Source organism: Phyllostomus discolor, chromosome 8 (assembly GCF_004126475.2).
Source record: "Phyllostomus discolor isolate MPI-MPIP mPhyDis1 chromosome 8, mPhyDis1.pri.v3, whole genome shotgun sequence".
Lineage (NCBI taxonomy): Eukaryota > Metazoa > Chordata > Mammalia > Chiroptera > Phyllostomidae > Phyllostomus > Phyllostomus discolor.
The window spans coordinates 71,723,837-71,747,609 of record NC_040910.2 but is presented as its reverse complement, the minus strand read 5'-3'; the positions used below and the strand labels follow the sequence as shown (position 1 = coordinate 71,747,609).

General features: G+C 51.9%; 4 protein-coding genes and 2 long non-coding RNA genes across 12 annotated transcripts; 4 read left to right on the top strand and 2 right to left on the bottom strand.

Annotated features, from left to right (window-relative positions):
- Positions 1 to 7: 7 nt before the first annotated feature.
- Positions 8 to 3,675, top strand: LOC118502104 (polyunsaturated fatty acid lipoxygenase ALOX12-like). Of its 2 annotated transcripts, XM_036033163.1 has the most exons (5): positions 8 to 165; positions 664 to 784; positions 2,623 to 2,723; positions 2,845 to 3,015; positions 3,139 to 3,675. In XM_036033163.1, exons 1-4 carry the CDS (start codon positions 44 to 46, stop codon positions 2,885 to 2,887), a joined length of 387 nt encoding a protein of 128 aa, XP_035889056.1. In that variant the 5' UTR covers positions 8 to 43; the 3' UTR covers positions 2,888 to 3,015; positions 3,139 to 3,675. The 2 variants fall into 2 exon arrangements, with proteins under 2 accessions (XP_035889056.1, XP_035889055.1); XM_036033162.1 differs by lacking the exons at positions 8 to 165; positions 664 to 784 and having other exon boundaries at positions 2,235 to 2,723.
- Positions 3,676 to 5,309: 1,634 nt separating this feature from the next.
- RNASEK (ribonuclease K) lies at positions 5,310 to 7,011 on the top strand. Its single transcript, XM_028534390.2, has 3 exons — positions 5,310 to 5,522; positions 6,209 to 6,285; positions 6,691 to 7,011. The coding sequence occupies exons 1-3, from the start codon at positions 5,445 to 5,447 to the stop codon at positions 6,830 to 6,832; spliced, it is 297 nt and encodes a 98-aa protein (XP_028390191.1). The 5' UTR covers positions 5,310 to 5,444; the 3' UTR covers positions 6,833 to 7,011.
- A 209-nt stretch (positions 7,012 to 7,220) lies between these two features.
- Positions 7,221 to 10,097, top strand: C8H17orf49 (chromosome 8 C17orf49 homolog). 4 transcript variants are annotated; one of them, XM_028534609.2, is made up of 6 exons: positions 7,221 to 7,366; positions 7,584 to 7,678; positions 8,316 to 8,417; positions 9,080 to 9,270; positions 9,485 to 9,589; positions 9,837 to 10,097. In XM_028534609.2, the coding sequence occupies exons 1-6, from the start codon at positions 7,346 to 7,348 to the stop codon at positions 9,839 to 9,841; spliced, it is 519 nt and encodes a 172-aa protein (XP_028390410.1). In that variant the 5' UTR covers positions 7,221 to 7,345; the 3' UTR covers positions 9,842 to 10,097. The 4 variants fall into 4 exon arrangements, with proteins under 4 accessions (XP_028390410.1, XP_028390409.1, XP_028390412.1 ...); XM_028534608.2 differs by having other exon boundaries at positions 9,833 to 10,097; XM_028534611.2 differs by lacking the exon at positions 8,316 to 8,417 and having other exon boundaries at positions 9,833 to 10,097.
- Positions 8,360 to 12,258, bottom strand: LOC118502105. Its single transcript, XR_004904779.1, has 2 exons — positions 11,948 to 12,258; positions 8,360 to 8,554 (listed from the first exon to the last, which is right to left on the bottom strand). It is a non-coding gene; the product is annotated as an uncharacterized LOC118502105 (long non-coding RNA).
- Positions 12,259 to 15,559: 3,301 nt separating this feature from the next.
- BCL6B (BCL6B transcription repressor) lies at positions 15,560 to 22,279 on the top strand. Of its 3 annotated transcripts, none has more exons than XM_036033154.1 (9): positions 15,560 to 15,699; positions 16,216 to 16,406; positions 16,648 to 16,869; positions 16,982 to 17,341; positions 17,642 to 17,766; positions 18,474 to 18,638; positions 18,731 to 18,861; positions 18,968 to 19,105; positions 19,540 to 21,541. In XM_036033154.1, the coding sequence occupies exons 2-9, from the start codon at positions 16,228 to 16,230 to the stop codon at positions 19,654 to 19,656; spliced, it is 1,437 nt and encodes a 478-aa protein (XP_035889047.1). In that variant the 5' UTR covers positions 15,560 to 15,699; positions 16,216 to 16,227; the 3' UTR covers positions 19,657 to 21,541. The 3 variants fall into 3 exon arrangements, with proteins under 3 accessions (XP_035889047.1, XP_035889046.1, XP_028390342.1); XM_028534541.2 differs by having other exon boundaries at positions 15,630 to 15,822; XM_036033153.1 differs by lacking the exon at positions 19,540 to 21,541 and adding an exon at positions 21,727 to 22,279 and having other exon boundaries at positions 15,626 to 16,406.
- On the bottom strand, positions 21,260 to 23,436 carry LOC118502103. The gene is made up of 2 exons (XR_004904778.1): positions 23,329 to 23,436; positions 21,260 to 21,389 (listed from the first exon to the last, which is right to left on the bottom strand). It is a non-coding gene; the product is annotated as an uncharacterized LOC118502103 (long non-coding RNA).
- Between the last annotated feature and the right edge of the window lie 337 nt (positions 23,437 to 23,773).

Sequence of the window (23,773 nt, the reverse complement as noted above, 5' to 3'; positions counted from 1 at the left end):
TAGCACAGGCGGTGGGGGCCACGTGCAGCTGCTCCAACGGGCTATGGCTCAGCTGACCTACCGTTCCCTCTGTCCTCCTGAAGATCTGGCTGACCGGGGCCTGCTGGGAATCTCAAGTGCCCTCTATGCCCACGATGCTTTACGGGTCTGGGAGATCACTGCCCGGTGGGTGAGGGTGGGAGCTGAGAAATGGAGGGGTATTGGGGGGAGGGAGAGTAGGGCCCTGGCTTGAGGTCAGCATGGGGCAAAAGGAACATGAAACAAGGTCCAGACAGGAGAGGCGGAGCAGTCAGTTCTGGGAGAGGTGAGGAACAGTGAGGACTCGGTGGGTAGGGCCTGAGAAGGAAGAGTCGAAGATGGGAGCAGACAGCCTAGGCCGGGACAACTGCGCATGGGGAGGCTGAGGGATCTGGACAAATCAGGACTTTTATCAAGAAGAATGGCTATCAACCATGTACAGAGAATTTCTAGAAGCAGTGGCCCATGTTTCATTCCTTTCTCCAGTAATGTGTAGAAAGAGCTGGGGAATGTCCCAAAAGGCAAGTCTAGAAGGATCTATACTCAGACACAGTAAGAGTCTGTTAGAGGCCACAGAAAGGAGTGGCGGTAAGAAGCCACAGCCTTCTGCTCTCAAGGAGCAAAACCCCCTTCTCCTATGGGCAGATATGTGGAGGGGATTGTCCACCTCTTCTACCACGGGGATGATGTCGTGAGAGGGGACCCTGAGCTGCAGGCCTGGTGCCGGGAGATCACTGAGGTGGGGCTGTGCCAGGCCCAGACCGAGGTAGATCCCTCCCCACAGAAAGGAGCGTCTCCCACACTCTGCTAAGAGACCCTGTGAGTCTTGCCCTTCTAGGGATGTGACCCCAACCTCACCACCCCCTCTCCCCCCACACATGAAGCATCTGGATCCCATTCCCACCTCCTAGGACTCAGGACAATTCCAGAAGCACAAGGATTATCCTCCTCAGAGGCCCTGGCCATCAACCTTTATGTCCATCCCCCTTGCCTAGTCACAGATGCCCCCTGCCACAGCATGGGGGCTCATACCTATCGTCATGGTATCTGTTTTCCTTCCTGAGGATATGAATGGGAAAGTTTTTCCACCAAGGCCCACAATGACTCACTCAATTTTTCCTCCCTTCTTTCTGCTACTGTCCAGCACACACAGAGGGTCCAGGCACACTTCGCCACAGTGCAAGGTCATTTTTAGGTGCAAACTCAAGATTGTACGTACTTTGCCTCAAATTCACACACATTTGGTTCCCTGTCACTTGGGCTCACATTCCTTCGGCCAATGTGTCCTTCCCCTACCCTTGCTAGGATCTAGCATTAGCTTAGGACCTCGCCACTAGCTTTAGTGCCCTCTGCCCACAATTAATCACTGGGAAGGAAACAGCCTTTCTTGAGCTCTCCTGGGTTCATTCTCCTCTCCCTCACACACACAAGCCAACCTGGACAGCTTCAAACCGTCCTTCAGTCCCTGCTCCTCCCACTTCACCCCAACACCTCTGCCTCTGTGAGACAACTACAGACATTTACGGAGGAGCCATTATGGCCACGCCCTGGGGAGCCAGGGTGCGCCAGACCAACACCCACACCCTCCCAGAACCAAACTTTCTCTAGGACATCTCAATAGTATCCCTTAGGTTCCACGTGGCCTCAAAAGTCACTTCTTCTGTCTGGCCATCTTTTCCCCAACTAGTATCTACTACATGTGGAAAAATAAAACTTTCACATGTTCACTTTAACCTCTATTAACTGCCTCTCATTCTCTTTCCCCCACTTCTCATAGCTGACCTTTGCCTAATTTTCCCAATAGACTTGTAGAGGAAATGTGATCAAATTAAAAACTGTCTGAGATTAGCAGCCAGGAACTGAGTTGAAGATCAGCCTCTGCTTTTTCCCAAGTGTGTCCTGACAAGTAGTTTATTCTCTGGTCTTTGACCTTTTTTTTTTTTTTTAAGTCTATTAAAAGGGAGTGGTTATATTTGTTCCACTTAACTGACAGAATTATTGGGTTTGAGTCCCCACCTCCACTGTAAAATGAGTGGCCTGAGATAATCTTTGTGGGAAGCCTGTCCTGCTGTGACACTAGAAATCAATGGCTTCTCTCTCTCTCATTTTGATGTATTGATTTTAGAGTGAGGAAGGGAGAGACAGAGACAAAGAAAGAGAGAAAAGAGAGATAAACATCAATATGTTGTTCCACTCCTTCAGGCATTCATTGGTTGATTCTTGTCTGTGCCCTAACTGGGAATGGAATGTGCAGTTTTGGCACATTGGGATGATGCTCTAACCAACCCAGCTATCCAGCCAGGGCAGTCCATGACTTCTCTCGTTCTTCATCTTATAACTCGGGCACTTGTAATTCCACGTCTGAGAATAGGAGGAAGCAGCCCTAAATTCTTAACCACTTTTTAAGGCAGAGGATCACTCAATCTTTTCCGTACCCTCCCATAATAACAATGACTATTTACTCTGATATGAAACTTATGTCTGATGTAAATGCATTTGAATAAATGAACCCATTAGTTCCAAAATACAGAAGCTCTAAGACATCAATCTTTATTTTTCTCTTCTCATGCTGTAGCCTCTAAATCCAGTTCCTTTCCTGCCCAGGTTTCCCTGTCTCCCTCCAGTCCCAAAATCAGCTCTGCCATTTCCTCACCATGTGTGTTTTCACGTGCACCGCCCAGCACGGGGCCATCAACAAGGGCCAGGTATGAACAGCTGAAAGTCCAGGTCCCTGAAAGCAAGTGTCAGGACCTTGGAATCCCCAAGGAAGTGGTGGGGGTCAAACCCTAAGCACCAGGAACCTAGGGTTGTACTTTCTTCCCCCAGCTGGATTGGTATGCCTGGGTTCCTAATGCCCCGTGCACAATGAGAATGCCCCCACCCACCACCAAGGAAGATGTGACAATGGACACAGTGATGGGCTCACTACCTGATGTCCAAAAGGCCTGTCTTCAAATGGCCATCACATGGCATCTGGGTCGACGCCAGCCAGACATGGTAAGAGAGGACCCTAGGCAAAGAGGAATACCAATGGAAGGGAAACATGCAAGTCAGGGGTTAGGCTCTAGGTGCCTCTGTTCAAACAAGAAACTGACTGACTGATCCTCTGCTCTATCTTAGGTGCCTCTGGGGCATCACAAAGAAAAGTATTTCTCAGACTCCAAGGCCGAGGCTGTACTAAAGCAGTTCCAAACAGATCTGGAAAACCTGGAAAGGGAAATTACAGCGCGGAATGAGCAACTTGACCTAACCTACGAATACTTAAAGCCCAGCCACATAGAGAACAGTGTCACTATCTGAGCTCTAAGGTGCCCCCCTCCCCCAAAAACTTCAGATCAGCTCCAGGATTGCCACTTCTGTTTTGAATTTCATGGTTTGCTACGTGTCTGCTGCTAAGGCTCTATTTTCTCTCAAAACTAAATCCTCTACATCAGTATCCCGCTATCCCAGGGGGGGCAGCAACCTTTTCTATAAAAACCCATATAAAAACAATTTTCCTAATCCTAAAACATTATAAATCCTAAAAGTCCTGTCAGCCACACAGTCTCTGTCACAATTACTGAACTCTCCTGCTGTAGCAAAAAGCAGCCACAGACAGTGTGAAATGAATGAGTGACTGTGTTCCAATAAAACTGTTCATGGACAGTGAAATATGAACTTCACGTGTCACCAAATACGTCTTCTTTTGGTTTAGTCGACCATTCAAAAATGCAACAAACAAATAAAAACCACTGTGCTTTGCTAAAGAAATGTGCACAAGGTGCAGGCTGAATTTGGTCCTTGGTGGCAGTACCCGGAGAAGGGTACCCTGCTCTAGCCTGAGGCACTGACCCGACTTGCAAACATCCAGAGAATGCTCTCAGGGGCGGGTGGAGAAGGATTCCTTGGAGAAATGAACTTCCTCACTAATTCTCCTTTCCCAGGAGCTAGACTTCGTGCTTGGTGGCCAACTTAAAAATTCCTGATTCTGTTCTTTGACAACTTTCCCTCTACCCCTATTCCTCCTATTCACACACCTATGCCCTAAAATGTCCTGGAATAAGAATGGTGTTCCTAGAGCAGAATGCAAACTTTCGGCTTCCTTCCCCAAAGTCTTAAACAGAAGAGCGGTGAAATTCATGTCTCAGGAACACTTTCCCAGCCCCTTTAGTCCACAGGAGTCTACACATAACCCCAGTTCAACATTCTCTTTCATTATCCTTTATAGAATACGCATGGAATAAATGGAAAAATACCACGAAGCTATGCTAACCACCGTTTCCCTGTCTAGTTTCAGGGTCTTGGGATCAAAACCATCCCTCTCAATCACGCTATGATACTTGCCTTCACTAGACTGGGCACAACATGCTGAGAGCAAAGCCGCGTTCTTCCAACACCCGTTTCCCTAAATAATGACCACAAACCGCTCTCTTACCACAGAAGTATACAAACTTTTCCCTTGGAGTCGATGACCTATTCATATTTTTTAAATCTTTTACCTTATCTTATTTGAAAGACCTATAACCCGTTTCCATAGTTTACAATAGGGAAGCAAAGTGACATTTTGCGTATTATTTCTTCCTCCAGTACATTTAGCAGACCACTCACATTCACAGCTTAGAGTCCACTTTCCTTAGGCTTTTCCTAATGCCCATATTTTTCCTGGATTTGGCATCCAAAGGCATTAGTATTCCATGTCTGGTAACGAAATGTTACTTTTAAGTACTTCCAATGCCAAGAATCCTTCGCAATTTTAAAGCATTCTAGCCACGGCAGCACGCCTGAGCTCAGGAAGGATCCCCTATTTCCTTTCAGTGTCAGAACATCTATTTTTAAACGTAGGGATGAGAGGAGATACAGGAGTTCTCTCTCGGCATTAATTCCGTATATCACTTACCGCTTGCTCATCACAAAATACTACCCGAAACTACAGTATGTAAGGGGAAAATCAATTCTAATTCTCTGGTACAAAAAGCCCAACGCCAAGGTTACCAGGAGCTCTGCAACCTCCAATCTACCCTAAACACCAGCTACTGGGGTTCACTGTCACGTGACTCGCCAAACTGGGTCATGTGACATGCTGGCTCTTTCCATTCCAACCTGGAGAGGGAGGAACCAAAAATCCTTTTGCCCTTGCTTCTGCAATATTCACGCCCCAGCTACTTGGGTCAGTAACAGACTTCTGTAAGACTACTTTGATTTCAGACCGTCTTCTACCGTCAAAGTCTGGGAAGGAGCCAAACTCGCCCAGGTTCCCGGTCTGGGCGCCCCCCCCAACCCGCACTAAAGTTCGGCCCGAGGCCACGCCCCTTAGCCGACGTTCAGGGCCTTTGGTTTACAGCAGTATCAGGCCCAGAATCCGGCAGGGTTTTACTACTCCGGCAAATCGGGGATTCCTTTCACCGGCTTTCTGCTTGGCCCATATCTGGGCCGTCCCCGAATCATTTATGGCGTCGCTTTTGTGCTGTGGGCCCAAGCTCGCCGCCTGCGGCATCGTCCTCAGCGCCTGGGGAGTGATCATGTTGGTGAGGGGACTGGCCGACGAGAACTGCAGAGGGTCTGAGGGGCCCTGGTGTTGGAGGGCTGGAAGGCTAGGAGACTCCAGGTCTTAGAAAGCCGCAGGCAGGCTGGAGGGGATGGTTGGTTAGCCGCTGGAGAACGAGGCAGAAGAGATTGAGAAATGGGGAACTGGAGTAGGGCGGGTAGTGGGGGAGGGAGCTGGAGCTTGGAATGGGATCCCGGGCTGGTAAATTTGGAGACCCCCTCAGAGTAAGAGGAAGAAGAGCTGGGTTCTTGAGAGATGCTTAAACTGAATGGAGGGACGTGGAGCGATGGGAGCGCTTATTCCTGAAATGGATAGCTGGGGCCTCGTTTCCCCAGGACTTCACCCGCCCCACTCCAGGAAGAAACTAAGTGCGGATTCCCCCTGATTCTTTCTGCCCTGTCCCGTGATAATGACGCCCCTGGAGAGGAGAATTGTCTGGGTTCCTGGGTTTCACGCTATTCCTGCCCTTGCCCCAGCCAAGTCGTCTCAACTTTGTCACCACCTCATTCGGGTGACTGAGTAGAAATTCAACAACAGCCACCACTAATCCCAGCTCATTCTGTTAATTCTCAAACCCAGATGTTGTGGCAACATTAGAAGTGGAAGTAGTTTAGGGAGTGACCCAAGGCGGGTGCCTGAGGTCAAACCTACCCATTCCGTTTTCAGATAATGCTCGGAATCTTTTTCAACGTTCATTCCGCTGTGTTAATTGAGGACGTTCCCTTCACGGAGAAAGATTTTGAGTAAGTTAAGGTGGGTGAGGTGAGAGGCTGGGAGTAGGTGGGAGGTGGCTGAGCCTGTGGTCAGAATTGCAGGATGCTTCGGGCCCAAGTGGCTAAGGAACTGGGTGCGGAGAACTGCTCTCTTTAACATACAGTTCCTGTTGGTCTTGGGAGTCAAACCTCAGCAACCATCCTAAACCCACCACTTTGGTTGTGGCTTCTTTAAGTATTTTACTTGACTTTTCTGTGCCTCCATCCTCTGCAAAGTGGATGCTGTAATGGAACTCGCCTCATAGGGTGGAGAAGATTGAACAAGATAATACATGTAAAAGCACTTAGAACCCGTACCTAGCACACAGTAAGTACTCAGTAAATGTTGGCAGCTATTATGTTTCTGACACTTCTCTGCTTAATCCCCACCCCTAGGAATGGCCCTCAGGACATATACAACCTGTATGAGCAAGTCAGCTACAACTGCTTCATCGCTGCAGGCCTTTACCTCCTCCTCGGGGGCTTCTCTTTCTGCCAAGTTCGGCTCAATAAGCGCAAGGAATATATGGTGCGATAGAGCTCGGTCGCATTTACGCTCTTCAGCCCCCTCTTCTAGTTAAGACTCTCCCTACCCTCTCATGACCCCATTCTGGAGCCCGGCTCCAGTGGAGGGAGGCTGGGGCTGACTGTCATCTGTCCTTCCGGCTCCCTTGCCTTTTCCCGTACCTTCACAATAAAGAGAAATTGTTCTCCTAAGCCTTGTGTCTGTGCTTGCGTTGGGAGAGACGGGCACTTGGGCTGGATATCCGCCTCAAGTAGGGAGCTCAAACTCCCCCACGGAAGTAGAGAGAAGCCGGACCGGAAGTGAGGCGAGGTCTCTCACTCCCCACCCCACCCCCCCTGACGCTGAGGCGGCGTAACTGCAGCTGATGAAGCACTGAGCTGCCCAGTTTGAGCCAATCAGCTGCGGGGGCGGGGGTGGGACTTCCTGCACGGGTCGGAGCGGTTTTATCCGCTGGCTCTCTGGCCCCGGCTCGGTGGCGGCGGCAGCAGCAGCGTCTCTGTCTCCGTGCCGGAGGTGCACGGGGCCATGACGTCAGCGTCCACAAAGGTTCGACCTGCCTTGCGGACAGCGCTCTCTAGTGGCCACGGGAGGGCGTTCTCGCTCCCACCCCGTTAGCTCCTGGCTCTTCCGCCTAGGGTGGAGAGTGGGGGGCGGGAAGCGGGTGGAACGCGGGCGGGAATCGAACCTGGGGTGGGGCTAGGGGCTCCAGGCGGGACGGCGCGGGGGTGTGCTGCGGCCCCCCGTAATGCTGCCCCGCCCCCAGGTCGGAGAGATCTTCTCCGCGGCGGGAGCCGCATTCACGAAGCTTGGGGAGCTGACGATGCAGCTGCATCCCGTGGCCGACTCTTCCCCCGCGGGGTACGTGAGCCTGGGCTGGGACGTGGACGCAGAATGCGGACGCTTGGACTCGATCACTTGACACGGACATTCTCTAGGACAAGGACAGATGTTAGTTTTAGTTTGCCTTTGTGCCTGGCACTGCGCAGAGTGGGTGTTAATAAATGATTGTTGAGTGAATGACAGGTAAAACCACAGACTGAGACTCAAAACCTGAACCTGCAGACCATAAACCACCACCACTACCCACCCACCCCAAATCCTGTAGAATTCCCTCACATTGCAGCAGACTGTGCTCAGGAGTTGTGTTTTTTAGACGCCACCCCACCCCACCTCCCCACCGCTCCCCGTGTTGAATTAGTTTCAGTGGACAGTTTACAGCAGCTGTTTCACGATGGGTAGGAGGCTTTCTTACAAGGTGGTGGTTTTTGTAGTACCATGCGGTCCTGGGGTCCCACAGGGTCTTAAGTGTTTTTGTTTGTTTGTTTGTTTGTTTGTTTGTTTGTTTGCTTTTAAGGAGGACCTCTTTTTGGATCCATGGGAGGGGACCCAGGGATTAGGGGGAGGAGGCTAGCTGCTGTGGAACGCATTGCCTGGGGGGCTGGCTCCACACCCCTCCTCCTCCCACTTTGGATATTCCCCTCTCCCCTTCTGACAGTGCCAAGTGGACGGAGACGGAGATAGAGATGCTGAGGGCTGCTGTGAAGCGGTTTGGGGACGATCTTAATCACATCAGCTGTGTCATCAAGGAACGGACAGTGTGAGGGAGGGGTGGCTGGTAGAGAAAGGGGGGTGGGCAGCTTTCTTCCTCTATACCCATTGTTCCATCTTCTTCAGAACTCCCAACTCAACATCCTTGCTACTTTGTTGCTAGTTCTGTTAGTATCCCTTTGGGGACTGAAAGATAAAAAAAAAGTCACAATTGGTCAGAAGTCTAAAATAGTATGGTTGTCAGGCCCTTCCAAGATTTTGATTTTAGATTGCCTGAGATACCCAGTAATTTAATTTGGTAATGGGACTTGCCTGGTTATTTACACAAACCTTTTGAGACTCTGCTGCCATGTTTCCAGGGATACTGTGATTCTGAACTAGTTGATCAGAATCTACCTTTAGATCACCAAGGCTTACCTGTTAGCCTTTCACATCCATACTTCTCTCCCAGAAGAGAATTCGGAGATGGGCCCTTCCCACTACACAATTCAGGGAATTCACTCTTTACACTCCATCTTCTCCAAGTGAGTAAAAAGCTTCAGGAAAATGAGACCCTACCAGAGGGTTGGGACCCTAACTTGGATTCTTATCCAGGGTCTGAGGGGGCTCCCCAGTAGTAACCCTTCAGAGTGGCCTATTATCCCTGCCCCCCCCCCCCTTCCCTCTGTCTCTCTGATGATAACTCTCTAACCTGTTCTCTCTTCTCTTCAGGGCTCAGATAAAGGCCACTGTGAAGCGCAAAGTCTATGAAGACTCTGGTGTCCCCCTTCCAACTGAGTCACCCAAGAAAGGGCCCAAGAAAATGGCATCTGGTGTCTTGTCGCCTCCTCCAGCTGCCCCTCCATTAAGCAGTTCCTGTGTCCCTGAGGCTGGGGGTCCCCCCATAAAGAAGCAGAAAGCTGGTGAGGGCTGGGAGTTGCTGCCTAGGGGTTAAAGTCCCACCTGAGGTTCAGTGAGAGAAGTGGGCTTGGGTCAAAGGAGGACAAATCTCTCTTCCTCTCCCAGTGAAGGTTCCCAGAGAGTGGCTGGCGTGGGGGAGGGAGGGAGAGCTTGAAGCTTTGGGAAGCCAGGGCCACAGTCAGGGAACCTAGAACCTAGCTTATGCCCCCCTCCCAGATGTGACCCTGAGTGCTCTGAACGACTCGGATGCCAACAGTGACCTGGTGGATATTGAAGGGCTAGGAGAAACTCCTCCTTCCAAGAAACTCAACTTCGACCAGGGTAGGAGTCCTTCTCCTCCCACACCAGCTGAAGAAGGGGTTGGGGAGGAAGTGTCACTTGGATGGTGGGGAGGGTCTTAGTAGGAGTCCCCTCCCTTGTACAGGGGCTTTGGAAGAGAAGGTTCTCATACATAGTGCAGGTGGTTGGAGCAGTAAAGAGCTGGGGGCTTTGGGGAGGCAGGAAATGTCTTGGAGGCATACTTGGGGCTCGCTCCATCTCGGCCCATTTTACTTCCTGTTCCAGACAGCCTGACCCTGGATTCTGGCCTTCTCATGACCTTTGCTGATCCTCCTCTGCTGTCTCGCTGAGCCTTCCGCCTCTGACCCCTCTCAGTGTGCACCCTGGGGCTGTGGATCACCGAGGACTCTGAGCAAGGCCTACATGAGAGAGGGTCAAAAGACTGCTGGGGCTGTCCCCGTGCTGTTCCCGTATAAGCATCTGCCCCCAACCCTTTGATTTGCACCTGATGGACATTTTTATACAGAAAACAATAAAGATTTCCCTCTCAGCTCGGTGATGTCACTTAACATTATTGGAGTACAAGGGACCATTTGCTCTCTCCTTAGCCCCCGGGGACTCACCCTCCTCGGCAGCTCTCACCACCCTGCCTGGAGCAGCTCAGCCAATATTGGCAGACACTCTTCCCAGTGCCAATATTTCTGTGCTGCTAGAGCCAGGGGAGCTGGGTGTGGGGAACAAAGACTGCACTTTGCTCTCTGGAGGCAGAACTTACTTCCAGGGTCTCTAGCAGTCAGTATTTGGGTGACTGACCTGGGGATTTTAGAGGGGCCGTTTCCAGTGCTTTCATACATCCCTTCCCCCAGCCCCCACCCCCAACCTCGAAAGAAGGCCCCAGATGTCTTTTGTGTCGCTTCTCCAGGGTGGCCTCCGGGGCCAAGCCTCAGCGGTGCCTCCCCCACCCTCGCTCTAACACCACAGTGTGGTTTGGACGTGGCCACAGTGCCGTACAAACCACAGTGTGCTGCTGGGGCGGGAGCAGGACTGGGGTGGGTTGAGAGGAAGGGAGCATGAGACTGCTGGGAAGACCCCCACCAGCGAGAGCAGGGAGATAGAGAAGGCATAGAAGGCAACATGGCCCCAAGAATGGTTGGGGGAAACAAGAGCCAGGGCTAGGAGCTGAGCAGGCAAATGGAAGGAGAGAGGCCTGAGGGGTGAGTCTGCCGTATAAGACTGGAACCATCTTCCCTCTGTAGAAACTGCTCAGGGGATCCCTAGGGTGGGGTCAGAGGAGGAGGAAATAGGGAATGACTATGGGGGGCCAAGGGACTGCCTCCCCGAGTCAGCAAGGGCAGGGACCCAAGGCTTCCTGTGTCCGTTCCTCCCCTCTCTGGGTCAGAACCCAAGAGAAAGCAAGGAGAGAGAGGAGGCCAAGGACAGCAGGGTTGGAAGTTGGCAATCCAGAGGTGGTGGGGCCGGAACATGGTTGGGAGAGGGGGGCCGGAAGTTGCCCTGGGCCTGCCACAAGATGGAGGCCAAGGGCAGGAAATGGAGGCCCGGGGGGAAAGGGGAGCAGCAGGGCCCAGGAAGAGGGCCATCTGGACCTGGGGGCCAGGTATTCAACCCCAGCTCTGTTCCACTCTCCATGGCCCCCCAGGACTCAAGTCCCACCCAGCGCAACAACCCCCAGCAGCCCATCCACCAGGCCCAGGAAGGCGGGCCCACCCCAAAAAGCCACGTTTAAGCTGAGACAAACATGCCTCTCCCCTCCTCCACCCTAGGCCTTCCCTCAGCCTCTTTCTCCTGCCCAGGACTTGGTTTTTACAAAACACCCGCCAGAAATAAAAATCCAAGGGCCAAAGTCCCTTCCGAAAATCAAAATAATATCCTCTAAAATCCAAAAGTTATCTTCCCACCTTCCATCCCCCTCTTTACCACCCTCCCTTCAGACACACCCCCCAAAACTCTTAGCAATCAAAAAGATGTAAGATGGTAGGTGTAAGCAGTCTTTTTAGGCCCTGGGGATGCCAGACCCCCACCCTTGACACCCCTGTCTCCCCTACATCAAATCCTGCCAAGGTCTCCTGCTCCTCATCCCACCCTCCACGGCCCCCAAACTGAACAGCTGCCCCCAGCTCCCCTCCTCGGCAGAGCCTTTGTGGGGGTGAAACAGAAATCAAGCACTTTACTAACGGCTGGGGATGTTGGGGGGCTCTCTGGTCTCAGCCTTTGGTTTTCATCTGGGGGACTGAAGTTTAGGGCCATAAAAGAAAGCCTCTCCAAATGTCCCCCCAGTTCCAAGATTGACAAAGCCAACCCCACCCCAGCACGCACCTCCAAACCTCCCCCCCAACCGCCACGTCTCTCCTGAAAACAGGGGACACTTTCCTCCCCACTTACCTCAGCTACTCTCCCCTGAGATCCTGGTCCCCTATTTTGAAGGGAGCAAAATTTGGGGTGCATCCCTCACATTTGGGGTGCAGGAGAAAGGAGCCGCCCCAGTCGCATCGCCGGCCTCCTTCCTCTCGGCTGGCTCAGGGAGTGGGGAGTGCCCTAGGGAGGGGGGACCCCCACAAGAGAGCTCAGAAGGGGGTTCCTTCACTCCCAGTCAGAATTGGGGACACCCCCCCAAACCCGTCCCAGCCCATCCGTGTCCAACTCGGCGGGAGAGGCAGCTGCAATGCCCCAGTCAGATTCCCCCAACACTACATTCCTCACCCCATCTAGAGGGGTCCTGGGGGCCCCAAAAAATCCCCAAAAAATCTAGGATGTTGGCAGGACGGTCCTGGACTAGCTCCCCAAATTTGGGGTCCTCAGATACCCCCGTTTTTTCAGGAAAATTCCGTCTTTCGCCTGCCTCCCGCCAGCCCTGCTCTGTCCCGATGCCAATTTTGGAAGTCACTCCCTCCTCCCTCCTCCTCGTCTCTCCAGGCCCCCCCGCTCGGGGGCTAGGGTCCAGGACACCTGGCTTCCAGACCGGGGGTCACTCCTCGAAGGGCTAGGGGCCAGGAGGTCAAGCTCATAGCCCCAGTCTTAGGGAAGCAGAAAAGCCCGATCCTCCTTTCCCCTCCCCCCTGGCTGGTCTCCGTGGTGGTTCAGGAAAGCCTGGAGGATTGGAATCTGCCATTGCTGTTGCACAGGCAGTTTTTTTCCCTTGGGTTGTGGGGGTGGGCGGTGGGAGGGAAAGAGGGGAGGAGAGCCGAACAGAACAGGGACCCAAGCGTGCAGAGCTGGCCTTGCTGACCCCCTAGCCCCTGCTGCCGTGAGGAACCCCTCCCCCACATCTCACCCACATTGCCAGTCCTCTGTCTGCTTTCTGTTTGGGGCTCTTATCCCAGAAAACCAGGGTACAAGAATTACCTCCTTGTACCCCCACCACCACCTCGCCTTGCCACAGTTCCAACAGCACTGACCTAGTCAGGGGTGTCCACCAGACACCCCATTTTCCTTCACTTTCTCACAAACTGAGGTGTCCTCTCTTAAGAAATTGGGGTTTGGAGTCTGAAACCACTTTTTCTCCCTTAGATCTATTTAGCCCAGATAGAAATAAGAAGAAATACACTCCCTTTCCAAATTTCTCCTGTCCATTCCTGGGCATATTTGAGGTTCACTAAACAAAGAGATTTCTAGAATCTGGGGTGATAGGGACCTATAACCAAAGCACATTCCAAACCAGCATCATGCTCCAAAGTGAACCCCCAAATCAATCTTACCTTATGATCCATCCCTCAGCTTCACCAAAATCATTGCAAAACAACCCAAAATAAGGACACTCCAAAACTTTAATTTCCTACCCTGGGCCCTGGTCTTGTGTCTACCCCTGGAAAAAGCTTCTTGGCTATCTGCACATACGCAGGAGTCTCGCCTTCTCAGAATGGGTTTCCACAACATTCAAATGTAAAGCTTTGCTCACCCTCATGGAGCCACAATCATAGAAGACCTTCACACACACTCCCAGGTCCCTATTATGTTCCACTACAAGCTAATAAAAGACTCTAAATTGAATTTCATGTCCCCTCTAATCTGATTTGAGCCTTGAAACTTATATGGCATCCCAAAACTTAATGTGTCCCCCCGAATAAGCATGACTACTGTACTTGAAATTAGATTGTCTGTATATACCAATGACTATGAAACCCTCAAAACAAAACCCTCATCCACTTCCCCAAGAACACCTAGCAGGTTCTTCTAATACTTCAACATGACAATCTCCAAATTGTGAGTGTCAGAATCCCCAAAACTAATGTAGCTTCAAAATCACCTCCATGCCTCAAACTTACCATTTGCCCTCCAGCCTGAATGTATCCCCCCGCCCAGTGCCCAGAATAATCAAACTAACTCAATATCCCATAATAAACATGCACCCCACAATTGGCCAGACAACACAAAATCAACTCCATCCTGATACCAAAGGGAGCTCCACACTGGGCAGAAATCAAAGTAACCCTCACATCAAAAGCCACCAACGGTCCAAATCCTTAGTGGTCCCGAATCTCCAGTTTCTCAGCAGTTCTTATGTGCATCCAGATAAAGACACCCCCAAATCTGAAGGTGCAGGCCCCAGGCCTAGATATGCAACTCCACAGGAAATGGTCAGTCATTCCTGGGCAATGGAAGACTCCTAAACCCAAATCCAAGTCCTGCTTTGCAGCTGGATTTAGCTCTGGCCTCCCTTCCCCAAATGTACCTTGTCCCCCGCCCCCAGTTTTGACCCGAGCCTACCTCCCAGATCAGGGACTTAAAATTAGGGTCATCAGGCCCCTCCTGCCTTCTCTCCCTTCTTTAATCCTGAGAATCGCCCTGTTATCCCTTTTCTTTGTTCACCCCACCCAACTTTCATATTAATGTTCTCTTAAAATTCACCTCTAAAGACAGATAATAGTGTCTAGACTAATTAGAAAGGAAAACCCTGTGCTCCCAGGGTTCAGACCCCACTCCTTGTCCCACCCATTTCCCTTGCTCCCAAACCGTCGGATTTCTCACCCCAGGTAGGAACCCCAGCCTCGGAGGAAAGTCACTTCTGTCGCCTAACTCTCCCTCCCTCTGTCCAACCCTAGTTCCCTCTTAGGAGACAGAGGGACAAAATAAATAAGCGCCAAGAGGACGAGGAGGAAGATTTCCGCCGTCCAGACCGAACTGATCCTCAGCCCCAGTCAGTGCGGACCCCTCTCAGCAGGGTGGAAGCGACCCGGCGCGGAGAAGCTAGTGCTCGTGCGCCCCCTCGTGGAAGAAGCCAAACATTGTCGAGCTTCGCCGGCTTGCCGCGCTGGACCCCGGCGTCCCGCCAGTCTCCTAGCATAGCCGACCGGCGGGTGCCCTCCCTAGTGGGCTAGGATTGGGGGAGCGCGAGCGGGCTTTGGGCGGGAGTCTCTCTCTCTCTGGGTCCGTAAAAGGATTCTGAAGGGAGGCGAGAGCGAGAGTCCGGACGCCTAGGTCTCCTGAGCGTCTCTCGGCTCCCACCCGGGACTTTCCCCACCTCCTCGAGGGGAAGCAGCTGGAAGAGCCGTCCGGTCACAGGACAATGGAAGGAAACAAACTAGAAATCATATCCGCCCTTTCCCTACCCCGCCCGATCAAAGTCCCCTTTGGGTAGGCCCCGCCAGAGGAACCTGTCATTCACACCACCCCTCCTGCTGTCTGGGACTCCACAGGAGCCCACTATTGCCTCCCCAAACCTGGTGCCTCATTGGGCTCTCCTTTTTGTCCCATAATACCGTACATTGGAAAGGGAGTTTTTGCTGTATTTTTTGTCCTGCAACAGGCTCTTTGCACCCCTTTTCAACGGCTAACACACCGATGTTCGCTGTCCCAGCCACACCCCCCACACGACCAAGTCATCCACATTTCTACTCTGGATATCCCCCACGTTCTCCCCAATACGAATGTCCCAAACTCGATGATTCCACTTTCGGTGACCCAAGACTCCTTAGGTTACGACCACCCAGCATTTCTGAGGTCCCGCCCTAGAGCCGAGACCCCGCCCCGGGCTCGCCATCTGGAGAGCAACGGAGGAAGGAAGGATACAGACCCAGGCGTTCACCCCACCTCCACCCCCGCCCCCGACATCCCGGCCAGATAAAGGAGCCGAGGCCAAAAGGGGAGAGAGGCTCCACCCCCTTGAGGAGAGAAGCCGCAGCCCCTGCAGGACGGGGGTAAGAACGGGAGGCTGAGGGAGCCAGACTCCTGGGTCCCTGAAGAGGGTTGGGGTTTGTTCATGGTAGGAAGACCGAGGCCCCACAATTGGGCTAAGCTAGGGCTTCAGGACTTTATAGTAGGTATTAGAATTCGTGGTTCAGGGGAGGGAACTTCAATAGGGTCTCCAGGTAGAGTCGGGCACCTGGGACTCAGGAGCGTGGTGAAGCAGAGAGAAGTTGGGGGGGGAGGGGGGAGGTGCTGGAAAGGCACTAGGAGTCGAACTAAGGGCGCTGTGGGTCGGAGTTTCCACCTCGCCATCAACACCGCGGTGTGGGAGCCTTCGAATCTAGAGGAGGAAAGCGAGCAATGGTGCGGTCGAGGGCAGAAAGAATAAGATGAATTAAGTGAGGCTGCGTGAGCCCGGGCCCGGGGTGGGCGGGGGGGGGGGTGGCTCCAGTTGCACCTCAGGAGGAAGAGGCAAATTGCTGAACGGAAGGCATCTTAGGACTGCCTGGATCTCTTGGCTCCCGCAGGCCTGCGTCGCGATGGGTTCCACCGCTACGCCGGAGCGGGCGCTGGGATATGTCCGCGAGTTCACTCGCCACTCCTCCGACGTGCTCGGCAACCTCAACGAGTTGCGCCTGCGCGGGATACTCACTGACGTCACGCTTCTGGTTGGCGGGCAACCTCTTCGAGCTCACAAGGCAGTTCTTATCGCCTGCAGGTTCGAGGGGAGCCTCATGGGATGGAGTGGGACCAAATACGAAAGGGGCGGAGCCATAAGTTCTTTGGGAGGGAATCTGAAGCCCAGCCTTTCAGAAGCAGGAGGCGGAGCGTCTTGCAATTGGGGGCGGGGTGACAGTGGGGAGGAGGCGGGGCTCTCCACGGGGCGTGGCTTTCTATAGTGGCACTTTACCTGCCTTGGTTCCCTAGCCCCTAACATGACCTATCTGCCCTTTCTCCAGTGGCTTCTTCTATTCAATTTTCCGAGGCCGTGCAGGCGTTGGGGTGGATGTGCTCTCTCTGCCCGGGGGTCCCGAAGCCGGAGGCTTCGCTCCTCTTCTGGATTTCATGTACACTTCGCGCCTACGCCTCTCTCCGGCCACTGCACCAGCTGTTCTTGCGGCCGCCACCTACTTGCAGATGGATCATGTGGTCCAGGCATGCCACCGCTTCATTCAGGCCAGGTGAGGAGCCCCAGCTTGGTGTTCTTCATGGATGAGGTGATTGGTATCCCAGGTGTCAAGGGCAGAGGCCAAGATTAGGAAATAGCACTAATGTCCATCCCACTTTTCCCAGCTATGAACCTCTGGGCGTCTCCCCGCGGCCCCTGGAGGCAGAACCCCCCACGCCCCCAACGGCCCCTCCACCAGGCAGTCCCAGGCGCTCCGAAGGGCACCCAGACCCACCTACTGAGTCTCGCAGCTGCAGTCAAGGCCCCCCCAGTCCAGGCAGCCCAGACCCCAAGGCCTGCAACTGGAAAAAATACAAGTTCATCGTGCTAAACTCTCAGGCCTCCCAAGCAGGGAGCCTGGTGGGGGAGAGGAGTTCTGGTCAACTTTTCCCCCAAGCTGGGCTCCCCAGTGGAGACGAGGCTTCTAGCAGCAGCAGCAGCAGCAGTGGCAGTGAAGAAGGACCCATTCCTGGTCCCCAGAGCAGGTACGGGAACTGGAACCCCAAGAATTTGTAGTGGCTAGCCTCAGCCAGGAGGCAGAGAGGGCTGTGGGTGGGGCTGATCAGGAGCAGGGAGTGAGTGGGTGGGTTCCAGAGACACTAGCCCACCTTAGGAAGCTGGCCAGAGGCCAGGCTTACTCAGTGCTTCGGGTCTTTGGCAGCACAAATAGATATGGCTCATTGGTGAGTGCTGGCTCACTTCCGGAGGGTAGGCATTTTGCTCCAAGTTCTCTAGCAGAAAAGCTCCCCTCCACATAATCTCTCCTAACTTTTTGCCCTGCCTAGGCTCTCTCCAACTGCTGCCACTGTACAGTTTAAATGTGGGGCTCCAGTCAATACCCCCCATCTCATACCCCAGGGTCAGGAAGCCACTATATCATCACCCTCTGGGCAAGTTCACCTGCCACCAGGTAAGAGCACCTCCTTTTACCCTTTTCTGGGCTTTTCCTTTGTGGCTGCTCAAGGCCAATTCCAATTACATACTGCACATTAGAATCATCTATGGAGCTTTTAAAACTCCCATTGCCTAGGTCATACCCCATTGATTAAAACATCTAGAAGTGGAAGACAGGCATCAGTATTTCTTCTGGTTTTTAAAAAACTTATCTGAGAGAGAGAAAGATTGCTCAGTTTGTTGTTGCACTTGTTTATATATTTATTGGTTGATTCTTGTATGTGCCCTGACTGGGAATCAAACTTGCAACCTTGGCATATTGGGAAGGCATCAGTATTTTTTAAAGCTTCCAATGAGCAGCAGTGTTTGGAAACTTCTGGCCCACCACAATCCAGGGCTGAGTGGTCAGCCTAGAGCTCGCCAGGGCCTCTCTGGTAAGCTGTCATTCAGAGTGCTGCAAGAGAGGAGAGAGAAACAGAAACCTCCACCTGCTACTAGGGACCTCCACCTACCACCACTACTATTGAAGAGATTAGCAGAGTATTCTGGAGACAGACAAACAAGAATGGAGTCAGGTTGGCTTCCCTTCATACTAACCATGTGACCATCAGCAAGTAAAATGAGCCCCAGAAGTCTTAACAGTAAATTGAGAAAAAGAAAACCTGCTACTACTTGGTTTGAGGATTCCCTGGTATTGTTGTCATCACCCACCCCCCTTCCCAGGAAGTGAATTTTTCAGCTGCCAAAACTGTGAGGCTGTGGCTGGGTGCTCATCGGGGCTGGACCCCTTAGCTCCTGGTGATGAGGACAAGCCCTACAAGTGTCAGCTCTGCCGGTCTGCCTTCCGCTACAAGGGCAACCTGGCCAGTCACCGCACGGTGCACACAGGTAGGCGAGGAGCAGGGAGGAGACAATCCTGACCTTCCTGCTCACCGGGGTCTTGGGCAGAGTCTCTGACCTCTGCTTCTCCCTGCCTCCAGGGGAAAAGCCCTACCACTGCTCCATCTGCGGAGCCCGCTTTAACCGTCCCGCTAACCTGAAAACGCATAGCCGCATCCACTCGGGAGAGAAGCCCTATAAGTGTGAGACTTGTGGTTCCCGCTTCGTGCAGGTATGGAGCCAGTCTCAGAAGTGGTTCAAAGGCAAATTTGCGTGGACCGTTTAGGGAGGGTTCTGTCTTTCTCAGAGGACTTGTCTGAAATTCCCTCCCCTCCCAGGTAGCGCATCTGCGCGCACACGTGCTGATCCACACTGGGGAGAAACCCTATCCTTGCCCCACCTGCGGGACTCGCTTCCGCCACCTACAGACCCTCAAAAGCCATGTTCGTATCCACACGGGGGAGAAGCCTTACCACGTGAGTACCGGACCTGGCCTGACCCAAGCCTTAGACTTACTTCCCATTCACCTAGGGGTGGGGCCCGGAGAGGAGCCAGCCTGGAGGTTCTAGAGCGCTTCTAAACCCGCGGTGTCCTGAAAGCGTCCCAGTGCGTAAGGGACGGGACTAGAAAAGGGTTGTGAGTAAGGGGCAGAGTTGCAGGTAGCAATGGGCAGGTATAGAGGTTAGGTTCCTTGACTGGACGCTAGCTCCTGAAGAGGAGCTAAGGGATGGAAATACCTTTACTGAAGAGGGAAACGCCTATGTCCTTGGCCTCTCCCTGAGGACTTGGGAGGACTGAAAAGCTTCTCTTGGAGAGAACTAACAATTCTCCCTCACTCAACACCTAAAAGGTTGTCGTGGATGGGAAGGGACCTGACCCGGCTATCTGAACAGCCCCCTCTCCCCCACAGTGTGACCCTTGCGGCCTGCATTTCCGACACAAGAGTCAACTACGGCTGCATCTACGCCAGAAACACGGAGCTGCTACCAACACCAAAGTGCACTACCACATTCTGGGGGGGCCCTAGCTGAGCGACAGCCCAGACCCAAGTCACTCTGGAAGCCAGGAAAGCTGCTCGCCCATGCCTGGCTTCTCTGTAAGATTTGGGCATGGAGGTGTGCAGGGCCCCACTGTTCTTAGAAACTGCCACCACCTTCATTTCTTACTGGGGAGAGCAGGGGTGGCAGATCCCGACTTGATCTGCCTCTGTTTTGCTGGTCAAAACCTCTTCCCCACAATCAAAATTTTTTCTGAAGAGAGAGCAAGCTAGGAGCTGGGGGAGAGAGGAGAGGCTGGAGCCCTCATCTCATTTGGTTTATCTGTAAATATAATTTATTGAGGCCTCTGGGTGGCACCAGGGCCTCCATTCTTTTGCATTTCCCACTTCCCTCTTCCACAGTGTGATCAAAGTGACCTGAAACAGAGTGTGAGGTCACAGCTCTGCAGGCAGAGATTAGCACTTAGCTGTCTCCTTTGGCTTAAGTGTTTATTATTATCACCATTAACTTCTTCAGAATTGTTTTCTCCTATTTGTTTGCTTGTTGGTTTGTTTAAAATGGAGAAAGGGGTCTCTGTGTCCTGCCCCTCCAATTCTAGGTCTGGAACCTTTATTTGTTCTAGGGTAGCACTGGGAACGTGTGGGTTTGTGGAATTGGGTCAGGAACCCTCTCTGTTATTCTGGATATTATATGTTCTCTAGCAGGCTAGAACTGGACAGACTTTTCTCTGTTCTTCATGAGTTATGGGAACCTTTATGGTGCACCTGAAATACAGATGCCTCCTTGGGGCTGTGGGTGTGAAGACTTTGTCAGTCTTGGAACTGGAAAGATGATTGGAGAGGCTTTTTCTTATACCCCTAACTGTCCACTCATCTGTTCAGCTAGGTTGGGCTCAGCTGTGCCTGTCATGATAGAGCCCACAACCCTCCCGCTAGGGCCTGTTCTTTGCACTGAGTTGATCCCTCCATGGGGGAAGAGATCTGAAATTCCTTATTAGAGATGATGCTGGCTTTTCTGATTCTGCCCAGTCTCTAAGAATATTATGACCTAGGGGAGAATTACAAAACTCTTTATCTCTGCTAAACCAGTTAGTTCTTTGTGGCAGAGGCGTCTGAGCTTGAATGTTTCTTGGGGTTTTCTCTACCTGAGACAAACTCCTTCTTCCTTCAGTGGGTTTTTGGACATGTTCTGGCAAATGTCTAGATTCCACTTCTTTGCCTCTAGAAGTCACAGGTGCTTGTTAACTTTCTTACTTTAGAAAAGCTGGGTCTGTGACCCGGTCTTCCCATCACTGCATTCCTGTCTAGAACCAGTGAATGCAATAGAACCTTCCACAGGGAAAGTAAAGGGGCTGAGTTCCATTTTGGGTTTGCTATAGTTTGGGATTATGATTGGGATTACTGTTGGGATTAAAGGTTTAAGAGACTTAAAAGACTGATCGGCTGATGGACCTTCTAGTGAACCAAAATATCCAAGTAGAATTAAGAGGCTGGTCGAGGGGTGCAGTCTCTGGTGTAGGCCAAGTAGGCAGAATGTTAGGAATGGAATTGCCTCTTAACTGGTTGGAGGTCTGGAATGTTAGATGATACTCTGAAGCCTTGATTTATAATCCTTCCCCTTTTGCCCTGCAGCCTGTTTGGTTTGGGGCATGGGGAAGAGGGTAAGAAGCACTTTGAATCTGTGGGGAGCTTCCTCAAGATAGATCCACACTAGTGGCTATCAGTTGGGAACTGGTGAGAAAGCTACTTCTTCCACTGCAGACCTGCAGGAGAGAGGGGAAACAGGAGATGTGAAAAGGAACCATGATTTTTTTTTTTTTTTAAGCAGACTGGATGGGCATGTGGAGAGTGCCTAGGGGTGGAGATGTTAGATCTTGCAAGATTAGAATCATGGAATAAAGAAGCCTCTCTGTGCAGCCTGCTGTGTCCTGGATTCTTGCCTGGGGGGCCGGGGGGGGGGGGTCTAGGGGCTGGGGAAAGCTGGGGAAAGAGGGTTCTACCCTCCTGGATACTATCTTGGATTTCACATCCATTCCACCAGACATTTTAAATGGCCCATGTTCTCCCCTCCCTGCGCTTGCTTTCTGACTCATTGTGTAGGAACCAGTGACTTCATGAAGTTTCTCCGGAGCCACCTGCATCCTGCTGCTCTGAAGTCATTTCCTGCATGAAATGTGGAGGTGGCAGGGAGAAACCAGGAAATCACTAATAATACTAAGAGACTGGGGGATGCGTCTGTGCTGGGATACCGCCTACCACCACCATCACCACCAAAAGAAATGCATAGAACTTGGGTCCCATGAGGGCAATAGGGGCTGGAGGTGGCAGTGAGAAGGCTGTGTGGTTAGAGCCAATATGCCAACTCTACCCTCCCCCAGCAATGGTGTCTTGGAATCTATCCTTTGCCCAGTGTATGCTTCTCTCCCACGCTGCCCCCTGTCCTGTGTGTGTCCTGGGTGCACAGCTCTGTTCTACCTTGTGGGCAGAGGGTGGAAGGTCACTAATTCTGATAAGTTACCTCCCTTTGGACTTGAATTACTCATCTGTGAAATAGGTCCATTAACATGGTCTCTACAGTTCCTTCCAGCATTTAGTTTGTGGTTGTGTTTCTCAGTGTTTTAAAATCTGTGACCTGGATTAGATTTTTAAAAAGAAGAAAAAATAAAGAAGGAAAGAAACTTGGAAACTAAAACCTTCCTTCTCCTCCTACCACAGTTTATCCCCTGTTGAAAATGAGACCAGCTAATATTACTCCTGCTACATGTCAGGCCCTAAACTAAACATTTTAGTGCCTAGGTTTTCTAATTCAACTCCCCTGACAACCTTAAAAAGTAGGTGCTATTATTATCCTCAATTTACAGATAGGGAAATGAACAAAGATTCAATATCCTGGCCAAGTTAAAAAGTGATGAAGCCAAGGCTGGAGCTATGATTCTAAAGACTGTGCTCCTGACTACTGTTACACCGCCACACCACTTTCTACATCATTGGTCTATTCCTCCATCACCCAAAATTTTGATTCCACTTACCAAAAAAAAAATTGGGGTATGACTATATTTCCCACATATAAAATTATGAGTCAGTATGCTTTTTTAAATTACATATTCTCCCTCCCCATCCCTCACATATCGGGATAAATCCTTGAGTCCAAGTTTCAAGATCAGGGTCCCAGGGAGCTTGGATTACAAAGAAACAGGAAGACAAGCCATTAGTGCTATAGGAGGTGGAGAACTGGGTAGGAGGGACAGATTGCTCCCTGTCCCTGTGGTCATGGCTTGTCTCTTTGTCTCTAGTCTATCTAACCGTGATATCATAAACTGGTTAGGAAGTGGTTTTTACTAGAGGGACAGAAGAAAGGGTTTCGGTCCCACTGAAGAAGGAAGGGGTAGGTGATGCTGGTAGGGCCCATCCTCCCTCTTCCCAGTTTTTTTTGGTCTATGTAACCTCTAGGTTTCCTGTTAGTTGGGAACAGTCCAACAACCCATTCCCCTTGTTTCTTTCTTTGGCCTTTGAACCCCTTAGGGATCCAGGCATCTAGATTCTAGTGACCTCAAGTGCTTGGAGTATTTTCTTTGAATCTCATCTCATAGACCCTTCACTAGCCCCCACCTGGCCTTACAACTCCTGGGCTCCTCATTAAGCAAATAATGTTTTCCTCTCCTGAACCAGTTTACCCACCACCAATCCCTATGTGTTCCTTACGTGCAGATCTCTGTGCTGGAATCTGGACGAACTGGCTAGTTGGGTGAAGAGCAAACCGAGGCAGTCTCTTGTTAGGTCACCTGGGGCCCCGCATCTAATCGACTTCCTAAAGTTCCCTCTTTACGCATGCTCCCACTCCTTGCCCGGGTCCCGAAGAATGCTCTAAGCCCCGCCCCGGCCTTCTGGCTCTGCCCTTGTTTATGAGTCCCGGAAGGTATTTGCAGGATGTTGGCCCTGACCAGGCGGGCCAGGTGCTGACACTTGTAATGATCAAATAGATACTCCACACGGAAAATGGTGCGCCTCAAGGGTAGGACCCAAATCCAGCGCCGCTTCCTGGTTCCTCCACCAAAGTTTAGCCTACCCTTCCCAGGCCTGGATTCTCGGCCGTCCACCAGCGGAGCCCCGCCCCCGGGCGCTAATCGCCTGGGCAAACCTTAGCGGG